Source organism: Perna viridis, chromosome 12 (genome assembly GCF_037379345.1).
Source record: "Perna viridis isolate PV_CMFRI_1.1 ecotype Kerala chromosome 12, ASM3737934v1, whole genome shotgun sequence".
NCBI classification, from domain to species: domain Eukaryota; kingdom Metazoa; phylum Mollusca; class Bivalvia; order Mytilida; family Mytilidae; genus Perna; species Perna viridis.
This window is the reverse complement of record NC_142456.1, coordinates 23010393-23026238: the sequence shown is the minus strand read 5'-3', so window position 1 is coordinate 23026238 and position 15846 is coordinate 23010393. Positions and strand designations below refer to the sequence as shown.

The 15846-nt window shown below is 33.1% G+C and overlaps 1 protein-coding gene across 4 annotated transcripts in view; it reads right to left on the bottom strand.

Moving 5' to 3' along the window:
• The window catches only part of LOC148601731 (uncharacterized), a 28589-nt gene extending 13850 nt beyond the window's left edge, over positions 1 to 14739 (bottom strand). The window contains exons 1-3 of one of the 4 annotated variants that reach the window (XM_088555152.1): positions 14647 to 14739; positions 9114 to 9167; positions 7771 to 8900 (exon numbers count right to left, since the gene is read on the bottom strand). In XM_088555152.1, the coding sequence (XP_088411278.1) occupies positions 7771 to 8535 (765 nt within the window). In that variant the 5' untranslated portion in view covers positions 8536 to 8900; positions 9114 to 9167; positions 14647 to 14739. Of the gene's footprint in view, positions 1 to 7770; positions 8901 to 9113; positions 9168 to 13136; positions 13333 to 14646 lie in introns of those variants that run through there. The other 3 variants (XM_088555151.1, XM_088555154.1, XM_088555153.1) reach the window with 3 other exon arrangements.
• Positions 14740 to 15846: the final 1107 nt, after the last annotated feature.

The following is a 15846-nucleotide window of genomic DNA, read 5'->3' as shown; positions in this document are numbered from 1 at the left end:
ATAGTTGTTCAACCATGGATAGACCAACTCTATTATCTGAAATTAACTATATTTCTCGCTGTAAAGCCTACAACAACCAAATGAATACAGGACGTGTATTTAAAAGGTTGTTCTGTTGCATTTGCAACCTCTCTGATCTCCTGCTAATTCAATTTCCTGGTTATGTCTAATCGATGATGTAATTACGTCTTTTTACATGGATTTTAATTGTGTTTAAAGTTGGCTTTCACTTAATCAAGGCGTTAGATGGAGCAAGGCGGTAGTTGCGTTGAATATTGAATTGAATTGTTTTCAAAGTTACATGTAACATGAAATACAAATGGAAAAACTCTTCTTTAAACAATATGATCCTAGTATTTTTTTAAATCAGTCATTAAAGAAGCCTTGTATACCAATATTCCATGAAACGCCATATGGTTTGGTCTTAAATGACCTCATATCAAAGCAATTAGAACTCCATTGAGACAAATTTCGAGTGGTATAATTCTGTTGCATTTATTGAATATTCAGATTATGCTATTTTCATGTTCTGATTCAAAAAGTGAGTGTGCATGTGTTTCGTAACCTAATCCTCACTATAAATTCAAAGAAGCCGAGGACTATGAGATAAAGAACATCATGATATTAACCTTTTACACAAAAAACCATACAAAAAGCCTCCGATAATAGTTCAATGAATGAAATATTTTCCAATACCAATCGTCATGTCTAGTTCACAATCATTTATTTTTCTTCTGTTTATGTTATAAACTGGCAGGCTTACTCGTACAGGATGGAACACAAGGCGTTGTATCACTACTAATGAAAAATGCTATTATCTTGTACCTTTTGAATATCTACGAATAGATGATTTACATTTTAAATTCTCAGAAGACAACATGGCGGCCATATCGCGGCCATCTTGGATTTCACGAAAAAATATTTTGCAGTTTTTTTTTTGTTTCACATGGGGTCCCACCCAATGCACTATAAATTATTAGTAATTGCTGAAATCACTCTTGGACGATTTTACACGGTTTTCTAAGAGACAGCCTCTTAATATGTTAAACTTGCAGAATGGGTTTTAAAAAGAGCTGATTAAATTTCCTGTCCTCTTCATTTCATTTGATAAGGAAGTCATTACATTAACGCAAAGAAAGATGCGGAATCGCAATCTTCCCAAAGAGCGCATTGAACAAGTAGTAGAACATGTTATTAGAATAAAAAATATACTATAATCATATGAAGAACTTCTACGTTTCCTGAATACTTTATCGCCTTAAATATATTTAAAATGCATTTTCTACCATAATTTTATATGCCAATGCGAAGTGTGATTACCATTAAGCAAATTAAAAGTCAGCAAAACTGTTGTCATTTTAAATTCGCCTTTATTCAATCTCTGTGTCAGAGTTAAAATGAACCAAATTGTATTCTTAAAAATGAAATCTAAACATAGAAAACAAAGTTGTCTATAAAAAATTGCTTGACTTCCAATAGTTCTGTTGCGGTCAAAGAAACAATGGGACAAGAACGTGAGAGAAAAATGTTAAATTGTTAATAAAGCAATGACCAGTGCGCACTTGCTGAGGAATTTACAGCCTTTTATCACGATACATACACGTTGCATCAAACGTTCTATATAAAATATTTATTTGTCATTACACGATCTTCACCGATGAACAATCTGCAGGAACTGATACTATGCAGAAGAGAATAACTTGATATAATTAACACTTTACAATGAATAATGGAAATGTATCACATATCAAACCCTGTGAGATTGTAAGTAACTGTCTTTGTAAGAATCATGCAAAATCTGAAAAATGTGATACACCCCAAAAAAGGCTACATATTTTTATTTTTGTAATTAAGTTGTTTTATGGGTCTATACTATGAAATGTGTAATTATTCATTCAAATCTGCCTGCTCTTAGGAGATAATCAACATTGAAAATCCAATAGATTCTATTGTACTTGGGTGTCAATTACAGAGTTATCTCCCTTAATGTTGAAATCTACAGTACATTCTATATAATTTTTATCTCCTAAGAGCACGGGTTATGTGAAAAACTCAATGTTAATTTCTGTTTACTATGGCAATTCAAACAAAATATCAAAAATAAAAATATGTAGGCTTTTTACCCATGAATCACATTTTGCATGATTCATAGGTGTAGTGCTACTTAAAGCTGAAAGAAGGCTCTAACAGATCCGCTTTACTCACGAAATAATTTAAAAATGATGTTCCAAGAACATGACAGATATTTATTCATTTAGATCATTATAAATGAGATTTTTCAGAAAATAAAGGTTTCAATATCAACTTCATTCCATATTGGTAGAAGAATATTCATGTGTAATAGATCCTGACTGCGACTTATACAGACATCAACGAGTTCAGAACTATCCATCATTGTACATAAGCTTTGACTAAGAGTGACATATGTTTATTGTGACATAACAAACTTTGGGCTTATATCTTTGATACAAAACAGTATTTGATGATAAAACAATTGGGGAAATATGTGTAAAGAAAGATTGAAAGTTTGTTCTTTAACGCCGTGTTTTGACATCAACAAATTAGTCCTTGTTCTCGCAAATTACTTTCTCTTTTGGAATTCAGGTTTGGATTTTCATAATTCAAAGGAGTGTCTTTCTTCTAATACACACTTTTGATTTTTCTACCTTGTACACTACACCTGCACTGACGAAAGTCAATTCTACGTTATCTTATTCACCAATGTTTCTATTCAAAACATGAGATGACGTATGCATGTCTAGTTTGAGGTGGAGAAAAAGCTTATTTTGTGAAAAACCACGCAGACTCTAATAAGAATTATTCTGAGTCTGACATTATTAAAATGTTGGAATTTCTAGTCGACCATTATTTCTGTTGATTTTGGAGGACAGGTATTTCTATATTCTATGAAGCAATGTATTTACAAGGGCGGCAACACAAAAGAGTAGCTATACGATGGTTGCTGCTGGCGGAGCAGGATATGCCCTTCTGGAGCGATACAGGGTATGCGATATAGGTCTAGAGGTGTAATATTGGGCATGCGATATATGTCTAGAAATGTGATAGAGGTGTGATATATATTAATCTAAATATATGATATAAATTCGTAAATGCCGTTTTGAAGACTGCTAGACAAGACAACCCCATATCGGATAAATAACACATTTGTCATTGATATTGATCAACATTATATGAATTATTTTTCAATATTAGTTGACAAGATCTATATTTGACATCATTTATGATCAATTCTTTCATGTTAGTAACTTGATTCTTACATTATATTTCTACATAAAGGGCGATGTTAAACAAAACAAGTAACAGCTGTATATAAAAAGAAAACAGGGAAGAGAGTAATGTATATAGGTAATGAGGATTAAACATACAGCGTTGGGAGGAATAACAATTCAGAAGATGAAATTAGGGGAAGAATTGCAACATACGCTTACACATATGTTTCCATATGTAAAACATATGGAAACATATGTTTAAGGCCAATAAAGAAATATTTGTTTTTGTATATAAAAACACATGACATCGTATGTTTTCCAAAATCAAAAGAAAAACATACAATGTCCATATGAAGTTCTATAGAAAGAGTAATCAAGGGAACCAAGGTTATAGCGGTAATCAAAAGAATGTAATCCAGGGACAAAGACCAGACATGGAAAACAGATATACACAACAAAGAACATAAAGTAACTAAAATCATACATACAACAAAAGTAAATGAGCAACAGGACTCCACTAAAAACTGGGAACATGGACCAGGTGCACCGGTAGGGGAAGCGTCCTCTGCTTTTCTAGAAACACCCGCCGAGTTGCTCATAAAAAGTCAAGTCCGGGGTAGATAATTACTGTATGGTTTTATATGTGAATCCTAAACTAATGTTTTTCATATGTTTTAGTGGTGTTCCTAAAAATCTGATAACATATGACAAAATATGTTGCAACTTTTCCTGTGCAGTCCCAGAATGTAAAGGAACTAAGAGTTTACATCTACCGGTGCACCTGACCCACCAGTACATGATGACGGCCATAAAACTTCTGTGGTGATGACTTCAATCTTGTTACAACATAACCCTGTTCCAGAAGCTTATTTGTTAGAGTTCTAGCGCGATACAAAAAGTCTGCGTAGTTTCGGCAAGCTCTGGCATAACGTATGAGTTGTGATATGAAACTTGAGTTTACATCTACCGGTGCACCTGGTCCATGCTCGTAGCTTTAAGTGGAGTCCGGGTTGATCATTTCTTGTTTATTTGGACGTGTTATTTTGTTTATTTCTTGTTTTTTGATGTGTGTTTCTGTTTTCCCTGTCTAGTCTTAAACCTTAAAATATATTCTTATGATTTCCGCTCAACTCTTGGTAACTTTGCTTACTCTAATAAGAAAAAAAATCTTCTTTTTTCAAGAGAGTATTTGTTATCAAAGCGGATTTCTTCTGTCTATAGTACCTTTAATTAGCAAATTATAGTTAAAATGGAGACAAGTGAGTGAATGAAAGCGTACATCATTATTGAGCAGTCTTTTCTTTTCAATCCCTCTTTGCCATAGACTCAATACATATTTTATATAGATTAAATCTGTTAAGAAAGATTAAAATTTCCGAACTTAAATTTGTTGGTTTCTGTAGACAGTAAAGCCTTTTGTATGCAAATTATTAGAATGTGTCTCAGTCTGTGAAATCTCCAATTTCAATTGTAAGCAAGTTAAAGAGGTATTTTTTGTTGACCTTATGAATTAAATTTGATCAAATCAAGAAACGACCATACTTTAAGTATATCTAAAAATATGGGAAAACTAAATTGCACTGGATCCCACCCACCTACCATTTGAACTCGCCTTTAATATCATGATACATATGTAGCATTGTTTAAACTGCAGTTTGTAGTCTGCAGTGGCATAAATTGTCGAATTTATTAAGCAGGGATAACAAAACCAACCGAGATTAGATATTCCTATTTAAATCATACCATACTTATCTTCTTGTTTTCTTAAATATTTTAAACTTTTGTAATGAGTAATACTTTATTAAGTAGAAGTAGTACCAAATAAACTTGCAGCTTCCGGATTCAACAAAAATATCTGTACATAATTCTTCACTCAAAATTACACGTTTTTTACCTCACCACAAGTGTCTTGATATATGATTATTATTAAATATTTCTTGAATTCTTCACAAGCCCATAATTTTGTGAAGCTTAATGATCAGTTATTGATGTCTTTGCTTTGGCATTTTTTTAATGACTTTCTATCCTAATTTGGACAAAAGGGGGAATAGCGAATTTCAGTCATTCGATTATTCATTATTCTGATTCCTCTAAGGAACTAATTTATCAGAAACATATTTTCTTCCATAATTGCCCATTAAATGACATTTGCTGGTGCTGTGTCATGTGACCTTTTAAGTTGGATTACAAGTGTCAAGAGACGTTCCTCCACAGCTAACAGAAGCGTTAGATGTACTGATGGATAACTTCAAAGAATTTTATTCGCTCCATTAACTTATTAAATCAGTCTTCCATCTGCGAAGTAATTCAATCTGTCACAGAGAAGAAAACGACAGTTATTTGCAATTAAAATAAACCACTTAAACTTCCAGACCCCGTTTATACAAACTTTCTATATATAAGTGCAAGCATTAATGTCATTGCGTGAAGCTGCATGTTTTACAGGGGAGTACTAGTACAAGTAGTACTTGTTAACTTTATAACATACTGTGAAAGTACTTTAGTTTGTAGATACCAATTTTCGTGGATCAGTGAAGAAACACAAGTTCTTGAATTCGTAGTTTTGAAGTTTTCAGTATACTCATCAACGGGAATCTAGTATTCGTTGAGAACCAAATTTTGTGGTTTTACCTATCCACGAAAACCACGAAAATCACGAAAATGGGTACCCCACGAACAATAGTACTTTAACAATATACGTTATCAAAGATTTAATTATGGCTCAGTGGTGGATCCATAGGGTGCGGGGGGGGGGTCGGTTGGCATCCCTCCTATTTATTAATGTCAATTAATGTCCTAGCACCCCCTTTTTCTGAGGAACCCCGAGTTTTCATAGTTTCTGGATCCGTCCCTGGGGATTACATGCAATGTTTGGGTTACTTAAATTACTTATATCTATTTAAAAATCAATTTGTTTCATTTTATCGATCCTCTAATAGATAGAAATCTAGCCCCCAAACCATCTTGAGATATAACAGTATATTTCTATTAACTTGATACAGCAGGCGTCCTGTTTTAACAGTTTAAAAGAAGTCAATGGATTTGTAAATTAATCTATTACATAGAAATCCATGTAACTTGATTTTCAATGGTTTTTATGGATTGTTATTGGATTCCATTAAATAGGAATGGCAGCGAAGAACTTAATATGCTGATTCAAACAACTCATGAATATATTTATGCCAAATTCATTTTTGCCGTGTATAGATTTAGACCTGAGTTTTGTATTACTTGTTTTCAATATTTGTCAAAAATATGCATTAACATATTCTGTGAAGACATGGGACTCAATGGGATTTCAAATATACACCGTAAACCAAGTTGTTCCATACTTTTCTTTAAAATTGTGTTTTCTATAACTGCATGTTTTAAATTACAGTAAAATCTAGCAAAACTGTGGTTTAAAGGTTAGCCATTTCTGAAGGTAAAAGACAGACAAAAACAACAACAACCAAAAATGAACAGAAACCTGAAGAAAAAATCAACAACACTTAAAGTAAAGGATCACTGCTGAATTACAATATCATTATTCCTTAAGAACAATTTTAACGAGACTAAGTATAAATAACATAAAAAAAATAACTTGTTCCGACGCAGTCGGTATATTTTCGCCTTTTACCCTTTGACCTTAAAGACGCTCTTCCGTGGGAACGCAAGTCACCTGATCGCGATTCTGTTTCCCGATTGGCCAAATACTGATAACTTAGTTGCATTCGAAAAAACTGTATCGAAATTGCGTGCCATATGTTATTTCCTGAATGAAATGTAGAAAATTATAAGTAGAAAGAACAATTTTTTTAAAAGATAGTACTTGTTTAAACTATAATCAATATAAATTTAATATGATGACAGCTCACAATAAACAGAAAACTTTGTATGAAAAGTTCAATATCCGTCATTTACTTAGTAAGTTGGTATAGTTATGTATATAGATGTATGTTTGTATTAATGATTAAGGAAGACAGATGGTGATGATTGATTATACGTTTTTGTTCAAATAATTGGTTGGGCAGCAGTCAAATCTTATCAAGGACTGAAATTGTAGCATCTTAATGTTCCTCAGCTTTTAAACTTCAAAGCATCCAAGTCGATTTAAGATAATGTAATTTACTATAACGTAAGGTGTAAAACCAACCCAGTATAGTTATACCTACATCTTCATTCACTGATGGTGTCTGAGAGGTACTGTCACTATGCAAGTCAGTACTTGACAGTATGTTGTGATAGATTGCACAAACTTTTGCAAATTAAAACAGGTGGTGACAGTTCTTCATAGGTAACAGCAATGTGAATGAAATGTTGATTTCAAACTTTATTTATGTACTTCAGTTGTGAATATCATTTTTTGTGAGTTAAACATAAGTGAAATATGAATCTTGGCATTATACCTTTTAAAGAAATACCATCAACATGATTTGTGATACTTGCCTCACCTATGCATCAACACAATTTCAATATGGAATTTAATCATTAATATTACAATGAATTAAGTCTAGTCACTGTTTCTTGTTACACGATGCTATTCTAATTGTAAACTTACCACAAAAGGAAGATGGTTTCCAATAAAACAGAATGAGATGACGATGCAAAATAGTCGACATAAATCCCATGTGAAGTTGAGCTGGTAAATCTTCTCCTGTGTGTTGCAATGTCCATCTCCAGGAATATCCGATTTCTTCCTTGAAAGGTAAAAACGTCCCGCTCTATAATTCACATGAGCATTTTTTGTCATACATCTAGTCAAAAATGTAACATCACAGATACTAATGATTGCAGAGAACATGCAAGTTATAACAAAAATGAACATGAATACTGTAAAACCAATCCCGATGTCGCTTGATAGGAAGTTGCAAGATCCATTGTCAAAGAAATCGTCGGGAACAGCACCAATGACAGGCAATAAACCGACAATCGTCGATAATAGCCATATAACAACCGATATGATTTTGATTTTGTAAGTCAAGCCTTTGTTTTGATTCTTACTCGATGCTCTGAAAATGGACGTCCAGTGGAAACATATTGCACTTAAACTCAACATTTGAGCAATTCTAAACGTCAAAAATGACCAGACGTAAAATTTGCATAATAAATCGTTCCATTCTATATAATTCAGTTCTGTAAAAACCGGTATTGGCACAACCAGTAAAGCATTCATTGTCATTGCAACCAGCAGAGACACAACCACAACGTCTGAGCCATGGTAAAATGGCTTATAATGGCAGACGAACACAATTGCTATAACATCTGTTAAAATGGCGACGGGTGACAATACGAGCCACGATAATGCTGTAGCATTGCTCACCATGATATGCTATAAGCATATCACATGTTTCGCCAAATCGCAGCTCGGTATCTTTCTCCACAGCTATTAATGCCCACATTTTTCTGTAAATGCGTCGGAATTTCCATTTTATCAATGGCTGTCATGACAGAATTGGAATCGGTCAAGTTTTTTAAACAAAAAGATGATATTTCTCGACAATTTTTAAATTTTCTTATTAAGTTTTCTCACTTTTTCGTATTAGCGATCATTAATCTTCACCATCGATTTTATCTTGAGGGGAGGAAGAACAACTAATTGTTTCCGAAATCAGCACAAAACAATGCCAGTCTTGTTCATTACCGAAGGCGCGCTGATTTTCTCTTCTTTCTTGAGTGATGGTATCACTTCTGCAAAATAAATGAAAGCCATTATTTTCTCAATTTGTCATTGTAGCCTTCTGCGAAACAGTAATATATTTTCTGTTTTCTGTTTGATTTCATTTCATCCATCAAGATCCGTCAGCTGAGAAGTTTGCGTGACATTAAGTCGGAAATAGAACTCTTGATCAAAACAGAAGTGAAAGAACCATCCATCTCAATTTTCTAAATAATACCACTTACTTCTATATATTCTTCTCCTTTTAGTTGTTGACATGAAAGTTTTTCTTATCTAGCCTGTAAATTAAAACCTACTTTAAGTAAGTGGTATAATGTCATTAACAACTCCGTTAATTTTGTAAATCGATAGAACTTTATGGGTCCTGAAATGTTTGTTCCGATTTTAGTATTCTAAGGAAGTGATAAAATGTTGGAATATTGCTTCTGTTATTGACAGATGCTTGAACGGACACTCATGTTTGTAATGGTGTTTATTTTCCACGTGTGTGATGATCAATTTCCATAACGACTATCATCTTATGGGGAGAAAATCCTAATTGATGGAATGAATTTATACTTGAGGATTGTATCTAATTTGAGAGAAAATTGAGAAATTTCTAATATCAAATCACAAGCGCGAAGTATATCCACTACAAGATTTGTCTTCAAAAACTTGAAAATAAAGAAATAAATGTTAAGTACCATTCTGTGTGAGAATAAGGCAATGGGTGGCACATCATAATTCTCAATTTGGTCTTTTTTACTTCAAATATATTCAATACATCTAGAAACAACTGAAAAGCTATTCAAATTTATCCGGAAGCTTCTGTGATGTAGATATTTTTTGACTGCTGATATGAGGAAGAAGTGCGGGAAAAGTTTCCAGCCTTTTTTCCATAGTGCATTTCAACAAAATTTGACCTATCAATGTCTTAAAAAGGTAAATTTTACCAACACTTTGATGGTTGTTTTTGGCTGTTATCGGGTATAATTAATTGGTTAATGCAATTAAATCTCTGTGTTTTTGTCCTTCATATGCCACACCTTGTGCACATTTTGCCTGATTCTTAGAAAGAGAAGTCCTTAAAAGAATCAAAGGATCTCATTTGTCCTATGGAAACAATGGCACCATGAAATAACAGAGTGATTTTTTTGTTTAAATGACTTGGGAGAGTGAGAACAAATTTAGGGAATTGAGAAAACTTGACCATATAAATACATTCTCCAAAACCATCTTTAATTCTACGATTACGTTTAAATTAAACAGTACTATATAGGACGACAATGCCTATATTAACCCATGTGTTTGGTTTACACAAGTACAAAAAGTATTGAAACAGAGGGTGCTTTCGTTCCACTTGAACCACAGATGTACTATTGTTGGTTCGTGCCAAGTGGTTCGTCTCAGACGACGAACCGGACAAACCGGAAATAGAATTATAGAAAGTTGGTTCGTACCGGTTAATAGAAAACAAATAAGGGTAACGACAAAATTACCGAACACTAATCCGTTTCATAATCAAGCCAAGTCCAAAATAAATTTGGCAAAATATATATTAAACCACTGGAGCTCCTGGTACTGCAATGGTCCTGACTTGGTATAGGCACTTCAAACGAAATGGTGGGTTAAATCTAGGTTTTACTGTGCGCTAAACCTCCCTCTTCCATTGCGGCATTTTCATGCTATTGTCATAATTGGTAAATCAGCGGTCACATCAGCACAAAGAACAATTTACAAAAAACAATCATTACTCATCATTACTCATTGTTTTAGAAGAAACTGTGTATTTTTTAACCCAGGACCGATATCTAAAAAGAATTTTGTAAGAAACCTTTTAAACTGATATAAATGACTTCCGAAGTTGTATAGTTTCCAAATGTTACCGATTTATATAGTGTGTTTGGTTTAGACTTACTTCACTGTACAAACGAGAATTGGGTGACCTAGACTAGCGATGAGAACGCTGGGGTTTCTAAACCATCGATTTAATTACAATGTTCCATTCAGTCACAGCAAGTATGATCTAAAAACACTCCATTCTACTTTCTGTTCTGGTGACCTTTCTGATCAGCCAATCAGATTTCATCTTTAATGATTTTGAAAGCATTATCCAAATGGAAAAACCCGAGGATTATGAAAAGGTCATCTGAACAGAAAGTAGAATGGAGTGCTGTTAGATGTTACATGCAATGACTAAATGGAACACTTGATAGGTCTAATTTTAATTGGATTGCTAAATCACTCTCCTTATTTAATTATCCCGTGGGAATAATTTCCGAACATTGTTCAACATTTCTAATAACTGGGAGATCTTGAAATCTTTTACAATAAAAGCATGTTATACTTTTGTGGGAATACAATTGCTGTCACAAACTCAGATACTATTTAGTCAATATCAAACTAATTAAAAATTATTTTAATTCATACGCCCATTAATTCTACCATATTCAAAAATGGTGTTATAATCATCATAGAACAAAGTATGAACTCACAACATGGTTTCATAATTTCAACTTGAAATTTTGTCTGTTCTTAGTTCAAGAGTGTTTCGCATTATTACGAAGTTCGGTCAGAAATTAAAAAAAATCATGAAAAATTCTACCAAAACGCAAACATTTTAGTAAATGACTAAAATGCATTTAAACAGTTAAAAGCCAATTTATTCAGATGTTACAATTATTTAGTACCTACCTGGTCAAACGGATCAATGAATGATGTAGATTTTACTTAGATTATTGATATATGCTATTAATAATTCACGTGATGACGAAGAATTTCACCTGTTCAGGTGTGATACTTGATCTTGATAATTTACCACCTTGTTGTATTATCTTGCATGTTTTAAGGTTGAATAGTTTTTTTTCCAGTGAGGTTTAATTAAAGCCCCATGACCACACTATAATTTTCCTCTTTTGCTTCAGGGATATGTTTTTATTTTCTTGTTTCTGATGGAAAATGGGCGTTGTCTTACTTTTACTTACCAAAGGAGAATACAAACCTTGGTAATATTTTACAATGGACAATAATTAATGAGGTTAAGACTGAAGTAAGGGAGAAACCATTTGATTCAATAAAGTTTTGTCCCAGTTTTTTTTTCTTTTTCAATATAATCTCTGGTCTGCCTTTTTTATTTTTTTACTATATATCCTGGATTTTTTAACAAGATCCTGATTTTTTTCTACCACTTGCATCCTGCCCTTTTCTTTACTTTACCCAACTGTTCCTCCTGGGTTTTTTTAACCATACATCATCGTCCTGCCTTTTTATTTCAAATTTGATCCTAGCCTCTCCCTAAAAATCTAATGATTGATCCCTTAGTGAAGTGTATTTTGTCGCCAAATAACTTAAAATACAAACATATCATAAACACTTAAGAAAAACTGAAGAACGTGGAACTGCTTAGCCACATGAAGACATTGCATGGTGCTTTATGCGAAAAGTCGATGCAACTTTGTACTTAGTAACATACATATTTATATAAAAAAAAGATTAGAATATCTAAGAAAAGGACAGAAAAAAAAGAAATTTAAAGACTTATACATGTCTGTTTCCCGGAAAAATCTCTAATGGAAAGATCAGAACCACTATCGGACATCAAAGGTGAACATTGGGATCTCAATACCAAACTACAGACTTAAATGCGTTAAAACCGCCTCTGTTAAGTTCGTTCGTAATTGATAATGAATAATTCAGAAATAACAATTAACTTTGAATCCCCAAAGTCTCTTGAACCTTTTAACTTGTTAAACCGCTTCTAATAATGAATTCGTTATATAACTGTAGTTTGATCACAGTATGCATCAAGGGAAGGCTGTGTTTACGATTCAAATCTTTAAAACCTCGTAAATAATCAATGGTTCACCCTTTGTAATGTACTGAACAATGAAATCAATGTTTTGGATTTACCTCTGTATTTTCCTCTTTAGGTCAACGGAAATCTGTGTGTTGCATTTTCGCCCCCTTTTTACTCTTTTTTTTTGTGTTTGACCGATGACTTGTGCGCGCAACATGTTTTGAACGATGACTTATCCATTATAAAATTTCATGTATGAAGTTAAATATTACTATACAGTTTTTTAATTCAATAAATTGTTTTTCTCTTATAATTTTACATGTTGCTAAAAGGAAGTTATTTAAAAGTCTCCAACTTGAAACACGTGTGATTTAAAAGGTGTAATTTCATATTAGCACATACACTTGTTTTGTTTTGTGTTTTTTTTTAATCGATCTTTCTGCTAAGTGATTCTACAGCAAAAAATATTTACCTGCATTTCAGATATTACTAACTCCACTATTTTTAAACACATCAAATCGGTGCACAACATGTCTTTCCTTAAGAATAACTGCATATCATGTTTATTTCCTGTCCATGATAGTGTTTATGACAGTAGGGTATTGATCGAGCCCGCATCACCGATCGATTATCCCGCGTTTATACTGTATGGTATTTCATTGACATTTCCCACTAAATGATTTGCGTCCTTTATGGTTTGTTTCGGGTATTAACTATTAAAATGGTAATTAGCTAGATTTTGGTGTGAAGTCACTGCCAAGACGAACGGACGATGATTGACAGTTGGTCATCGACAGCTGATAGTAGTGACAGTACTGTCGAGATAAATGGACTTCATTTACGGGGGTCGCGCGTAAGGTTGATGTAATGTATGAAAACAACACTGAGTTCGAGTAAATCGGCCAGCATTTTTCTTATACCGACACAGTTCTCAAATTAAAGGCAGTAGTTTTTAAAATATTTATAAAAAAAAATCTGTTTTCTTACTGTGTCACCGTGACTATTCATATGTTAAGGTTCAACACGGAAAAACATGCTCTTATAACGAATCAATTCACGAAAAACATGTAAATAAAAGTTCCATACTAATAATATGTTTTCCAGAAGAGGCCAGCACGGGTTTTGAATTTTGAATATCTAGCTGTTATTTCTATATCGATCTTAAACACGTTTCCATCACAGGGGCTTGCTCCCACTATCAAATATGCAGCTCAATTATTATATAAACACGTGTTAAAGTACTAGTCGGGCTGTATATTTCATAATGGGAGCAAGCCCCTGTGACAATATGAAAAATATTGCAATTCGGTTTCCTGTGAGGAAAATGATTAGAAAAAAAATCTGACTACACAAAACTGCAGTGGTTTTCATTTTTATGTAAATGCAGCAATGCCTCCTTAGACCAAGGATCTTGAGTGCGTTCCTCAGTTCGTACCGTTGTTAATGTGGAGTGTATTGTAGAACAGTGTTTGGGTGCCACTTTACGACACCAAGGGTCTTGGGTGCGTTCCTCGGTTGGGACCGTTGTGAGTGTGGAGTGTATGGTAATCTACTGTAACGATGTTAGTGTGCCGCTTTACGATACCAAGGGTATTGAGTGCGTTCCTCGATTCGTACCGATGTGAATGTTGAGTGTATCGTGTTACAGTGACTGTGTGTTGCTTTACGCTACCAAGGATCTTGAGTGGGTTCCTCCGTTCGTGTCTTTGTGAATATGAAGTTTGTCATACACACTGTTACAGCGTTGGAGTGCCGGCTTACAATGCAAGGGTCTTGGGTTCGATCCTCAGTTACACCTTTGTTAATGTAAAGTGTATCGTACTCTACTGTTACATACATAAAATTATCCTTCTGTATTTTTCAATTTTTACACTAGAAAAATATGTTGATTTTAAAAGCTCATAGGAGCTTATGCTGTATTGTTTATACTTTACACTATCGACGTTAAATAACGCTTTTGTATTGTATTGTAGAAGACTTACCTGATATTATATGATGGTAATATTCCTCTTCGAAAGGATAATGTTTCCGGTTGTTATTTGTGCAGAAATAAACATAAGCGTGATCGGTTATGAGGTCACTTTCTTTTATTTTTTCAATGTTTTAATAGGAATCGAACCTGTTTTCTGGTTAAAATCTTAGCGTCAAAATATGGCAATTATAAATTTTCGTTATCCATTGTTATACATATTGAAAGGCTTTTAAATTGATGAACTTTCATTGTGTGTTGATAGAATTGAAAAGGTATACCAACAAAATAAAACCCGCAATATTATTAGCGAACAATAAAGTCAATACTTTAAATTTCTAATAAAATTTTAAATAATTATATATTTAATGGTATTTTAGTGTATGTGACTTATTTTAATTATGCTCAAATATTCCAATTATATGTGAAACATACTTTCTCTTCATGTTCTTCTATTAATTAGACTACATACTTCTAAAAGCAATGAAATGTTCATATAGATCAGTAAGATTACATATTTTACCAAAATGTTACAATTCTTGGCCAAATAGAACCAAGCTGAATCATATATATATATATATATACTTTAATTATATAATCTTCGCCAGTATATCTCGTTTACAGAAATTATGTAATTTTATCAAGTCGTCATGGTTGGTCAGATCACATATTGTTGCTTAACTTTTTTTCTTTTTTTTTGTTGATTATTTGCCATTGTCATATGATTATTATTCTTGTACTTGTCTCTGCAGTTTACTATTGTCACATTGTGTAAATATGTTTTGTTTGCAATATCACACTTAATGCCTCTGCAATAAAGAATTCATTTATTCAAACGCAATAAAATTAACGGGTATTTACATAGAAAATGAAATTTAATTTATACGATAGAGTAATCAAGGGAACCAAGATTCTAGCGGTAATCAAAAGAATATAATCCAGGGACAAAGACCAGACATGGAAAACAGATATACACAACAAAGAACATAAAGGAACTGAAATAGTACATACAAAGTAACAAAAGCAAATGAGCAACTCGGACTCCACCAAAAACTGGGAGCATGTACCAGGTGCATCGGTAGGATAAAGTTTGAAATGTTTCACAGAATTATTACTCCATCGACAGTTTTGAGTTTGTTTTTGTGTCATTATTCTATAGAGTCTTGTTAATAAGAACGGAAGCATTCACAATCTGTCTATGGTAATAATATGA